Below are 13134 nucleotides of genomic sequence, written 5' to 3' on the forward strand. Positions count from 1 at the left end.
GAGGGGAAGACGCCCCTGGCTTCTCCAGAAGCCTGCCTCCACTCTTGCCTCTTCGCTCCCCTCCTCTCCTCTCCACCCTCTGCTTCTGCCTCTAATTCTGGACTTCTCTCTGCAACAGGCTCTCGTGGCTCACTAACCTGTTACCTCTTCAGCTTCCGACATCTCCTCCTCCCACTCCACTCCCTCTTCTGCCTTCTGACCGCTCGTCATCCCAGGCTCTGAGCCTTTGCCCCAGCCCTGACACTCAGCCAGGCAAAAGCACCTGAAGAAGGCGCAGAGCAGGACAGACAAGAGGGCAGGAGAATATCAAGGGCCAAACAGAAAGACCCAGAGGGCTGCATTTGGCCCCTGGGCTCAAGGCTTTCCACTGGCCAGATTCTGCTCTTTCACCACCAGAAGCAACACCCTGCGCTAAAGACTTGCATAACAGGGATATGCTTTTTGAATTCCCAACAAAAAATTCACCACCTGTTCCCAATTCATTCTTCTAGATGCAACCTTGTCTCAAGGGGAACAGGGAGATCCTGTTGCATCCTGGACCCTTCCACCATATTTACCTTCCCAAAGCCAAAGCTGTAAATGTTTTGGGGGGCACTGTTCCCGCGTCTCAGAATCTTGTCAGCCGTCCTGAAGGACAAAAAAATAAAGAAAGGGGGAAAGGGGTGTCTCTTGAAGTAGCTGAGGCTGAGAGGCAGCAACTGACCCAAAGTCACCCAGTGGGCTTCATGGCTGAGCTGGAATTTGAACCCTGGTCTTCCAGGTCCTTGTCCAACACTCTAACCACTGTACCACACTAGCTCTCATATAACCATAAGATCAAAGAATTGTACACTTGGAAGGGACCAAAAGGGTCATCCAGTCCAACCCCCTGCAATGCAGAATTTTTTTGCCCAATGAGGGGCTCAAACCCATAACCCTGAGATTCAGAGTCTCTAGACACTTCCTACAAAGCACCTGAAAGGAATTTCACAACACAATAAAAAGACTGCATGTACTGGGCACAATTTTAAAGCCAGCACAGATACAAATGGAGATTTGTTGCTAATACCCAATGACAGATTTCGGATTTTATTTGCTTCTGATCTGGGCTTCCTTTTTGCTTTTATGTGTGCAGTTCTGCTTTTTCACCACATGAGGGAGAAAGAATGCGGAGGAACCAAGGGCACTTCCCAAGTGTTTACAAGCCTCTATTAAAAATAAACGTTTGGTGTGCGGGGAAAGGAAGAGAAGAGGGAGAAACGATTTCACTCCACCATCACTGTCACAGCTGGAGGCACTCACCCTTGCTTGATGCCCACAAACTTGGAGGGGCTAGAGACCAAAGCTCTGGGAGAGTCCACCTTCCGCAGCAAGTCTATGGAGTAGTTCTGCACAATCGCCTGCATGTGGGATGTACATCGCTGGATGAACTCAAGCATCTGCAAAACAGAAGAGGAGGAGAAGCCGCTGCTGCCGCCAGGGATGGTTGGTGGCAGCAAAGACTCCGGAGTTTGAGCGCAAACCTTGAAAGCAACCAGGGATGGAAGGGAGAAAGTGCCTTATAGAACTGAAGAGTTGGAAGGGATCCTGAGGATCATCTAGTCCAGCAGTTCTCAACCTGGGGGTCCCCAGATGTTGTTGGACTACAACTCCCACCATCCCTGAGCTCTGACCTTGCTAGCTCGGGGTGATGGGAGTTGTAGTTCAACAATATCTGGGGACCCACAGGTTGAGAAAGGCTGATCTAGTCCAAGCCCCTGCAATGCAGATGTCCATTATGGTGATTGAACCTGCAACCTTGGCGTTATCAGCACTTGCTCTAACCAACTGAGCTATCCAGTGGTGCCAAACATCAGTCTGGGCAGACTTGCAGTGGCTCTCCATGATTTTGGACGGGATCTCTCCCAGTCCTACCTGGAGATGCCAAGGATTGAACATGAGACCTTCTGACTGAAAAGCAGGTGCTTTATTCCACTGAGCCATGACCCTTGTCATAGAAACAAATAAACAGTTCTGGATAAGCATTTGGGCTGGGAGTGTTGCAAGGTCAGGGATGGGGAGCCTGAAGCCATGTAAACGTTGCTGGGACTCCAATTCCTACCATCCCCTGCAACTTACAGGGCCAACAGCTGGGGATGCTGAGAACTGGAGCCCAGCAATAACTGGGGGGGCACAAGAGCCCCATACATGATCAAAAAAAGCAACACTGCCTGCTGCCTGCAGGAAATGGAAGGCTGACTCTGCTTGGAAGAGGCATTTGTGGAGCTTTGTGCACACAGGTGCAAGCTTCTGGGATAAGCAAGAGGCGAAAGGCCCTAGCCACCCACACACCTGAGCGCTGCTCTCCTTCCCAGCTGTCACAGCCCAGCTCTGCGGGTTCCTCCCGTTCCTGTCATGGACTCGCAGGTCTCCACCAGCATCCAGCAGTTTGCTGAGAATTGACTGGTTGCCTGAGAAAGCTGCGGCATGGACCGGAGTGCTCCCATCGTGACAGCGGCTGAGAAAACAAGGAACACAAGAGCACTTAGAAGACCTGATCGAAGAGACCTCAATAAGCAATTCCTTGGACTAGGTGGACTCTGGGCTTAAAAACAAAATGCAGAAATGCTTACATCAAGGCTGATTAACATCTTACGGCCTTTTAAATGTGTTTCGGGGTAGGGGTAGGGGGTATTGTTTCGCTTCATTTTTGTTCCCGTTTTTATCTCGCATTTTTATGCTGTGAACTGCCTTGTGATCTTCGGATGAAGGGCAGTACACAAATTTAATAAATAATAAAATAATAGCTACACTTGTGCCAAGGGTAATCCAAATCCGGCTCAAATAAAAATAGGATTCTGCAAGCTGAGTGAGTTACGCAAACGAAGTAAAATAGTATTGCAGGTTTTCTGGGACCTCACAGATACTGTCAATGAGCTGGCGCTCTCCAGATAGTTTTGATCACAACTCCCATCAACTCTGACCACGGGTCATGCTGGTGGGGGCTGATGCAAGTTGTAGCCTGGCTGGGGAAGGCCATTCATTACAAGGCATTTCCCACACACTTTCCAGCTTAGTTTTGCAGCCCTGGGGTCTCAATGACTGTTTTTCAAAGGGAATGGGGGAAAAACACCTATCATTATCAGAAAACATGCTTTTTTGCTTTTTCTCCATTTCTGCAGATCTACATGTAGAGGAGAACCCACACACCTCTGGATTTTTTTAAAACCCAGAAGGTTGTCTCCCTATAACAACAAAAATGTAGCTTTTGTACTTACTGATTGGGATCCGAACCATAATCCAAAAGAACGCTGACAACTTTCCCAATACCAAGCAAGGCAGCAGTGAATAGGGGAGTCTGCCCCAATGAGTTAATCGAGTCAGCACTGATTCCTACAAAAATAAAAATGGGGGGCGGGAAAAGAGAATTACTGCCATCCTCGTTCCACTTCCCCAGGACAATTTTTCCCTAAGTGTGTGAGGTCCCACAAAAGCTGCCCTTCCCCATCTCCAACCCTCTGCAATGAATCAGCCAGAGGCACACCATTAAGGGCAGATCAGAAATTAAGCAACAGTCATGGGAAAAACAAAAAGCACCCTACTTAATTTCTCTGATTTTACATATGAAGACATAATAACAATCATCTGTTCCTTGGCAGGTCTTAAAATGAGGTAAATACAACCTCAGATGAAGAACAATACATGACATATTACACCTTGTCATGATTTAACACCGGGCACCTTTCTCACATATCTTTAGACGCCATACAATAACATTCCTCTTCTCCGAGGCCTTTGGGTAATTAAAGAAGTTATGGTCTTTTAAACTGTGGGGGCAGTATTGTTTTCTTTGTTGATCTACTATGTTAGCATGTTTGTTTGTTAATATTTTTTGTATTTTTACATCATAAACCTCCCTGTGATCTTCAGATGAAGGACAATATAGAAATTTAATAAATAATAATGCTAATGCTAAGTCTAACAGGCTCATCTCTGAAAGGATTAATATTTGTTCAAAGCAGCCATCCTTTGCTCCATGAAATTCCATGGGCTTATTTCTAAGAATCTATGCACAGAATCAGGACATTTTCATTTCATACCCACTTACAAAATCTGCTAGGCATATATATGCATGCCCATGACCATTTTGAAAGTGTTTTTAACCAATAATTTCATTCATTTATTACTTTTTGTAAACAGATTTGAGGTGGTTATTTTAAAATCAAATTATGCAATAAATTATGCAGAAAAACTAATATGAATGGCTTTATTAGAATTTTAACCAGATTGCCACATGCACTAACCCAAACTTCTTCAGAAAAAGCAAAATAGGCATTTAACTAACAATGGAGAAATTGCAAAGTTAACCAATATTAGAAGGATGTATCCTTGGTACAAAATAATGCCAAAAAAACATATAAAGCAAAAGGAAACAACACTCTATTAAGAATAAAAAAAAACTTTAAAATATGAAACCTCTTCAAAAGGGACCAAATATTTAAGAGCTAATATTTAACCATTTTAAAAAAGGCGCAAACCACTCAGTCTGTGTTCTCTCCCTCCAACCTCCTTAATAAAAAGGAGGCGGAACGGTCATCAATAGCAGACAGCAGCTGCAAAATGCAACACTGCCTGCTCGCTTCGCGCTCAGAAGAGAACACTTTGACTCCTCCTCGTGGTTTTCGCGGCCTATCACTTTCGAGTACACTTCTCTAGTTACAAACTATAGAAATGATCCCTGAAAGTATAGTCTTAACTAAACGATTCTCGGCTCCAAAGCCTGGTTGCCTCAACTTACTCTCTACGTCACTGCGACCGATTTCTAACCCATCGAAAACATGCGCGACTTTTGATTCTTAAGACAGAAAACGAGCGAATTCAAGCCCCCTCGGGATAATTTAAAAGAAATGCTTTTATAAGTTGGTATTTGGCCAGGTATCGGCGGTGGACCAGAATCCCTCTCGCTTTCTATCTGCATACGGGACCCAAGCGGCCAATCACAGTCGGGCTTGAGTCTCCTCTAACCATGGCAGCCTGCAGTTCGCTTACTGGCTCTTCAAACCCAGGCGGCTACCTAGAGGAGGCGGTCCCTCATGACGTCACTCTCCCGGGCTCAGGCAGCTTAACTGTGTCACCGCCGGACAGTCCGTGGGGTTGGAGGGAGTGCCTAGTCTTCGCCGCCCCAGCAAGCCCTGCTCTTGAGTAAAACACACAAATGATCGTGTTGCAAAGAGACTCCGCAGGGAAGCAACTGATCCCTGACTCAACTTTCTCGTCAAACACTTAATGGAGAGATCCTATATACTACAAACTTACTTTCGAAGAAAGTCCTGCAGTCCTTATCAGGATACATATAGCATTCTAGAGTCTTCAAATAAGTTCGCAATGGCGTAAATCGTTACAACAGCCCCTGCCCCACAGGTAGAACAGCAATTTTACCCGCTCCACTCTGGCAAACTGGAGCGGCTGAGCGCAGCCACAGTTCCGTGGGAATCACCACTTATGGTTCAGGGCAATGTCTTGACACCCCACCCCCACCCCCAAGACTCTTAGACTAGCCCTGCTGGGTCACATCAAAGGCCTATGTAGAGTCCAGCAGTTTTCCACCAGAAGCCAACCAGATTCAATATAGAAATAAAATGTCTTCTGGACCACCTTACTGTTGTATGGAGTTCCACTGCTCTTGAGTAATTTTTTTTTAAGTGCACTATCAATGCTAGGACTGAGGTACTATGCACATTTCATCTGGGAATAAATTCAAGTAAACCAAAGGGGATTTATTTCTAAATTATCACACGCGTCAAATGAATAGCCTGAGCACACATGATCTCACTGCACTGCTACTATCCAGCTGTATGCTTGACCTGTTACTAACATCCACTGACTTTTAATGTGACTTCAAACTTCAAAAAGGTATCTGAAGAAGTGTGCATGCACACGAAAGCTCATACCAAGAACTAACTTAGTTGGTCTTTAAGGTGCTACTGGAAGGAATTTTTTTATTTTCAAAAAGGAAGTAATTCTACATTACTGTACTTCTTTCTAAAAAAAGAAAAAAAAGAAATGCTGATTGTGTCACATACAAAACCACCTATTTAAGTAGGAACACCTGTTCCCTGTCTTGAAAGCCTTTTCCACCTTGCCTAGGAAGGTGAGACCCTACTGCAGCTATGAAAGCTAAGGTTGCTGAACAGACTCTTGGGCTGGGGAGTTTTGTTGTTGGAAGGAGATCTGGTGCTGTTGGTTTTTTATGTATTTTTGTTTAAGGTTTTGTGTGATATATGTGAAAATTGTTCAGTTTGGATGTGTATTTTTTTAAAAAAATGTTTTATCATTTATAACTACTTTTGTTATGTTGTAGTTATGTTCCTTTTTCACGCAAGACACCTTGAGCATGATTTGAAGTGTGGAAAGGCAGCATACAAATTATGTATATTTGTACGTATGTAAAATCTATTTTTAAAACATTTTCAAAGCAAATAAGCAGTCTCTGCTTTGCCCTTTTAGCCTCTGAACAAGTAAGGAGAATGGGTCATTGAAAGCAGGGAAAAGCAGCTGTATAAACACAACACCACCCACTTGCTTCACACTCAGAAAGGAACAGTTTGATTCCTTGTGCTTAACAAGACCCGGCTACATTTGATTACGGTTCCTACATGTGAACACAGTTATCTGCAAGAATAGCATGGGAGTGCGGGAGAACACTGCTTCCCACACACCCAGCCCAGATGGGGCACATTGATTTTGTAATATAGGGTGGCAGTTTCACTAAACAGATCTTTCTTCAACAAACTGTATTGGAAGGCCTCAAATTAAGGGTATTCCTGGGTACTTAGAAGACTCGGGACTGCCTTAGCTGACCTGACGGGTTCTGGATACTTTAGACCAGAGGTGTTCAACCTTTTTGAGTCCACAGCTCCCTGGACCAACTACCTTCTTTCTGTGGCAATCCTGCGGAGCTCAGGAGCCCAGTTATGTCACCCCTTGCCTGCAGAGCTGGCAGCCTCTCATCCTTTTTTGAACACCCCCATTTTGTGGAGTACTCCCTCAGCCTCCTGTCCTCTCCCCTCTCCTTGGGAGTCCTCCGTGCAGCTGCTGCCGCCACCGCCCCTGATCTCTGAGCTACCCCACCCACACACACCCCGCCATCACTCCAAAAACAGGTGAATCCCAGGGGCACATTTTGCCTGTGGAGCTTATAGTCAGGGCTGCTGCAATAAGCAGCTGTGCAAGCCTTTAGGAGGCAGAGATGCCAAAGGACATCTGAGGAGGGAGGAGAAAGAGGGACAGAGGCCAGTGTTGCCTGCAGCACCCCTGACCATCATTCAATGTACCCCAGAGTGCCACGGCACACTAGTTGAAAACCACTGTTTAGACCACAACTCCCATGAGCTCCAGGCCACACTCTGAACTGACCTCAAACCCCAAGCTTCAAAACACTATTTGCAGTGACAAAAGCATATCATGCTAAATTATTTCAAAACCACACAACCACTATACATTCAGAGCTACCACGCCAGTTTTCTGTTAACATTTTGGATTTGAAAATACACAAAGTTTCTACTCACTCCCTCTTGAGCCAGCTAATAAATGCAGAATGTATCTTTCATTTTTATATTCATAAGACTAAAGACTGGTAGAATGCAGGGCAGATAAAGCATCCAATATGTGAAAAAATGAAAAAAGTACAAATTAAAATCTTGAAGGCAGAAAATAATTTGCATTAGACTGTATAAACCCAAATTAAAAAATAAGGATGTGGGGGGAAATCCGTCTATTTATTAACCATTTTTTAAAAAGGCACGAACCACTCAGTCTGTGTTCTCTCCCTCCAACCTCCTTAATAAAAAGGAGGCGGAACGGTCATCAATAGCAGACAGCAGCTGCAAAATGCAACACTGTCTGCTCGCTTCGCGCTCAGAAGAGAACACTTTGACTCCTCCTCGTGGTTTTCGCGGCCTATCACTTTCGAGTACACTTCTCTAGTTACAAACTATAGAAATGATCCCTGAAAGTATAGTCTTAACTTAACAATCCGCGCTTCAAAGGCCAGGCGGCCGCTCTCCGCTTCTCAAGTCACGGTAGCTCAACAGCCTCCGCTCGGTTCCTTCCCCCTCCCCGCCCGCGCCCCCTCCCCTCTCCCCCAAATGTTGCACCCGGAGGCGGCAAGGCTGCTATTCCTGCCCACGTCCGCCGCTGTGGCTCCATTCCGGGCGAAATTACCGAGTTTCAATTATATTCCCAGCAAAACCCCTTGGAAGCAGGACGCGGGGTCACGCCTCCTATTTTGCATAGTCCCCGCCCCTCGATATAGGCCACGCGTTTTCGTCTCTTCTTAAGCCTCGATCCAAGGAAGATTTATTATTCTACTTCGTAATTTACGTTATTTACTATTGCTGCTTTTATATACGGTAATGTAGGAATGCCATAGAGGAAGAGAAAGCAAGTCCACATCTTTCCCTTACTCCTACAACCTCAAGGGGAAAATGGTATCAGGAATCAGGTACACTTTTTGTTTTTACATAGAGATATTTATCTACAGCTGCTCTCTATATCCTATACACACTTGCCAAGGAATAAGTATCATTACAGAGGTATCCTCCTCAGTACTGTATGCATATTGCAGTATTGCAGCGTGCAAGGGCTTCTCACACGCTTAGCAAACTGGAAGTGTTCCTATTGTCACCAGGATTTTTGTTGGGGTTGGGGGAAGGCTTTTGTTAGGGCAGGGCAGAACCTCAGATCTGTATTGATATGTACTGATTTAGGGGGAGCAGCTGCCCCCCCAGCTACACCTGTGAGCTTACCACTTAAGTAAGCATGCTTTGTGTCACTCACAACAAGTAGTAAATACCGTAACAAGATTTCCTTCTAAAAGGTACATGAGTGCAAACAAACCTATGCATGTTTTCCTCAGAATTAAGTCCAACTGTGTTTAAGAGGATTTTCTTCCCCTGCACAGGATCCCAGCCTTAATCAGTTATCCTGTTTCAAAACCTGTCGCATCCACAAGCTCGGCAAGCATGGAAGGGATTGATCCCCCACACTTATTTTACCACAGTGCATTTAGAAATAGGTAGCCCCTACACATGAAGGGTGCATTTTGCTACCATTTTGCTATCATACCATAGTCCAGTCGCGAACGACTCTGGGGTTGTGGCACTCATCTTGCTTTACTGGTCGAGGGAGTCGATGTTTGTCCACAGAGTTTTTCCGGGTCATGTGGCCAGCATGACTAAGCTGCTTCTGGCAAAACCAGAGGAGTGCACGGAAATATCGTTTATGCTGTTTACCTTCCCGGCAGAGTGGTACCTATTTATCTACAGTGGTACCTCAGGTTACATACGCTTCAGGTTACATACACTTCAGGTTACAGACTCCGCTAACCCAGAAATAGCGCTTCAGGTTAGGAACTTTGCTTCAGGATGAGAACAAAAATCGTGCTCCGGCAGCGCAGCAGCAGGAGGCCCCATTAGCTAAAGTGGTGCTTCAGGTTAAGAACAGTTTCAGGTTAAGTACGGTACCACTGTACTTGCACTTTGACGGATTTTAACCGCCGACCTTCTGTTTGGCAAGCCCAAGAGGCTCTGTGGTTTAGACCACAGCGCCACCTGCGTCCCCTTAGCTAATGTACTCACAGCTAAATATAACCTGTGAAACTTATTTCCACAGGAGGTGGTGACTGCCACCAGCTTGGATTGGCTTGAAGGTAAAATTGGACCAATTCATGGGGTGGGAGGACTAAGGCTATCAATGGCTACTAGCCATGATGACTCCGCTTTGCCTCCAGTTGCTCGAAACTACAAGAGGGAGTGTGCTTGTGCTCAAGTCCTGCTGTAAAACTAGGAGGCTGGATTAGATGGGCCATTGGCCTGATCCAGCAGGCTCCTCTTACATTCTGTTAGTTGCTAACAGATATACTGTCATCCTGTGCATTTGTTCCTTGACTTTGATATTTGAACCAGAAAGTGGGGGAACAGAACAGAGTTTTATCTCTGTTTGTGGTTATGTATGGAATTGGATGTTATCTGTAAGCTTCATTGAGTTCCTGTCGGGGGTGGGGTATGACAACAACAACCACCAGGAAGACAAAGCTTCATATCCCCACTCAGCTATGAAGACAGTCACTTATTTCCCAGCCAAACCCACCTTACAGGGTTAAATGTAAAGATAAAATAGGGGAAAGGGATAAACAAAGGTTGGATATAAATGTAATGTATGAAGATATTTTAAACTTCCTGGGTAGATGAATGCAAAAGAGTGTCATCATCATCAAAGGATCCGGGATTTATGGATGTGCGCTCTAGAAGAGATCTCTCCCCTAAACAAAGCCCTCTGTATTTGTAACCTAGGCTGAAAGCTGATGAGAAATTGGGATAAAATTACGTGCAGAACCTTTTCTAAGGATATGCAAATTGAGATGGTTGTATCAGTACAGTATTGCTATTTGTGAATATAATTAGAATTTTAAAGAGATTACTTTGTGTGCTATCCCAGTAGTCTTCACTCAGAAAGGACAATATCCAAATACCCATCCAGCAAACAATGGAGGAATTAACCTGGGTCCTTTTGCAAGCAAAGCAAAATGCTTGCTCTGCCACTAAGCTCCTACACCCCCAGAAATGTGTATTACAGTAGATTTATATTTGCTGGACCAACACTAGCAGAATGTAGAAACAAGATAATCAATAAATATAGCCTATAAATAGAAAAATGGGGGGGCGGGAGACAAACCCTCCTGTACTATAAAATAAGCAGGTTTTAAAACACAAACAAAAACTTAGGTCTATCTTTCTACCATTTTTAAAAAAGGCACGAACCACTCAGTCTGTGTTCTCTCCCTCCAACCTCCTTAATAAAAAGGAGGCGGAACGGTCATCAATAGCAGACAGCAGCTGCAAAATGCAACACTGCCTGCTCGCTTCGCGCTCAGAAGAGAACACTTTGACTCCTCCTCGTGGTTTTCGCGGCCTATCACTTTCGAGTACACTTCTCTAGTTACAAACTATAGAAATGATCCCTGAAAGTATAGTCTTAACTTAACAATCCGCGCTTCAAAGGCCAGGCGGCCGCTCTCCGCTTCTCAAGTCACAGTAGCTCAACAGCCTCCGCTCGGTTCCTTCCCCCTCCCCGCCCGCGCCCCCTCCCCTCTCCCCCAAATGTTGCACCCGGAGGCGGCAAGGCTGCTATTCCTGCCCACGTCCGCCGCTGTGGCTCCATTCCAGGCGAAATTACCGAGTTTCAATTATATTCCCAGCAAAACCCATTGGAAGCAGGACGCGGGGCCACGCCTCCTATTTTGCATATCTCCCGCCCCCTGTCACGCCCAACCATGCTTGCAGTTCTTCAACCCTTGGCGTAAAGGTTATTCCACTTTGCCATATCCTCAGTATAGTACCTACATTTTTTGAGGCAGGCTGCCCCTCCAAAGGAAGACTCCCTTTTGCAATTACAGCTAATGCAGTGGCGTAGCGTGGGTTGTCAGCACCCGGGGCAAGGCAAGTAATTTGCGCCCCCTAACACGTGGATTTTAGCACTCGAGCCAGGTAGGGGCAGAGAGCTGCGAATGCGAGCGCCCCCCCCCATGTTGCGCCCGGTGCGGCCGGCCCCCCCTGCACCCCCCACGCTACGCCACTGAGCTAATGATTCTCTATATATTCCTATAACCCATTATCTAGGCATTCCTATAAACAATCCACCTAGGACAAACCTTAATTTCATTACAAAGCACCATAGAGAAATGGAAAATGCAGTAAGATTTTAAAAAAGTAGTGCTGTTATAGATCAATGCAAAGTGAGAGGCAGCACAATTGGTGTCTTTTTCACACCTCACCCCGAGCCCTCACCCTAATCAGGCTGAAGGAGCACAGAGGGAGTTACTATGTTGTTTATTTTCATACATAATAAATAGTATTTTCCTACCCCTGTGGGGGATTCCAATTATTTAAAAGCTGGAAACCAGATCCATGCAATCCTCACAACTAAAAATGTAAAGGGATAGAAGCTGTCTCATCAGTGGTGCAACTGGGACATTTAATTTAGCCTCTAAACCAGGGGTCAGCAAACTTTTTCAGCAGGGGGCCAGTCCACTGTCCCTCAATTTTTAATTTTTAAATTCTTTTGGAAGGATTATTTTAAAGACTTTCTTAGATCATATAACTTTTTTTGAAAACTTGATTCTTTTAAGGGGTTTTTTAAGAAGAGTCTTTTTAACCATCTTTTTAAAGAACTGTTTTAATTTATTTTGACTATGGCAGACCAACACTACCTACCTGAAGCCACCTTGAGACACTGTCAGGGGAAAATGCAATGAATAAATAAATATAAAAATAACGATAATAGTGTACTACGAGGGACCCCTGACCATTAGGTCCAGTCGTGGCCGACTGGGGTTGCGGCGCTCATCTCGCTTTATTGGCCGAGGGAGCCGGCGTACAGCTTCCAGGTCTTGTGGCCAGCATGACTAAGCCGCTTCTGGCGAACCAGAGCAGCGCACGGAAACACCGTTTACCTTCCCGCCGGAGCGGTACCTATTTATCTACTTGCACTTTGACGTGCTTTCAAACTGCTAGGTTGGCAGGAGCTGGAACTGAGCAACGGGAGCTCACGCCATCACGGGGATTCGAACCGCCGACCTTCTGATCAGCGAGTCCTAGGCTCTGTGGTTTAACCCACAGCGCCACCCACATCCCTACTACGACACTTAGAATCTTAGAATTGTCGAGTTGAAAGGGTCCATGAGGGTCATCTAGTCCAACCCCCTGCAATGAAGGAATATTTTGCCCAACATGGGGCCCAAACCCACTACCATGAGATCAAAAGACTCATGCTTAACATGTGGTAAAGCAGGGCTGGTCTTTTTGCGGGGTAGCAGGGGCTCCCCCCTAATTCTGCTGAAACAGGGGGGCTGCTTCTGTTCACTCTCCAGAGTTGGGGGGGTGAAGTTCTGCCCACAAAGTCCTACTCCGAAGGATACCTCTGCCCCCACCTCCAACACCAGCCCTTACCTTTTTTCAGAAGTTTCTTCACTTTCACGTGATTGCCTTGCTTCACATATTCGTGCAAACGAGCTTCAAGAGATTCGCTCTTCAACGTCCCCAGTTTCACTGGACAGGGGATAGGGAGTAAATGGGCCATTGTCCTTGGTCCCCACAAAAAAAGAAAGATACTTCAGGA

At 45.6% G+C, this 13134-nt stretch overlaps 1 protein-coding gene across 3 annotated transcripts in view; it reads right to left on the bottom strand.

Annotated features, from left to right (window-relative positions):
* Nucleotides 1-13134, bottom strand: part of TEX14 (testis expressed 14, intercellular bridge forming factor) — a 60097-nt gene that overhangs the window by 44181 nt on the left and 2782 nt on the right. For all 3 annotated transcript variants that reach the window (XM_082201655.1, XM_082201657.1, XM_082201656.1), the window contains 5 exons: nucleotides 12966-13099; nucleotides 3237-3351; nucleotides 2311-2476; nucleotides 1282-1418; nucleotides 558-627 (listed from right to left, as the gene is read on the bottom strand). In XM_082201655.1, coding sequence (XP_082057781.1) covers nucleotides 558-627; nucleotides 1282-1418; nucleotides 2311-2476; nucleotides 3237-3351; nucleotides 12966-13095 — 618 coding nt within the window. In that variant the 5' untranslated portion in view covers nucleotides 13096-13099. Of the gene's footprint in view, nucleotides 1-557; nucleotides 628-1281; nucleotides 1419-2310; nucleotides 2477-3236; nucleotides 3352-12965; nucleotides 13100-13134 lie in introns of those variants that run through there.

Source organism: Podarcis vaucheri, assembly GCF_965113315.1.
Source record: "Podarcis vaucheri genome assembly, chromosome: 15".
NCBI lineage: Eukaryota > Metazoa > Chordata > Lepidosauria > Squamata > Lacertidae > Podarcis > Podarcis vaucheri.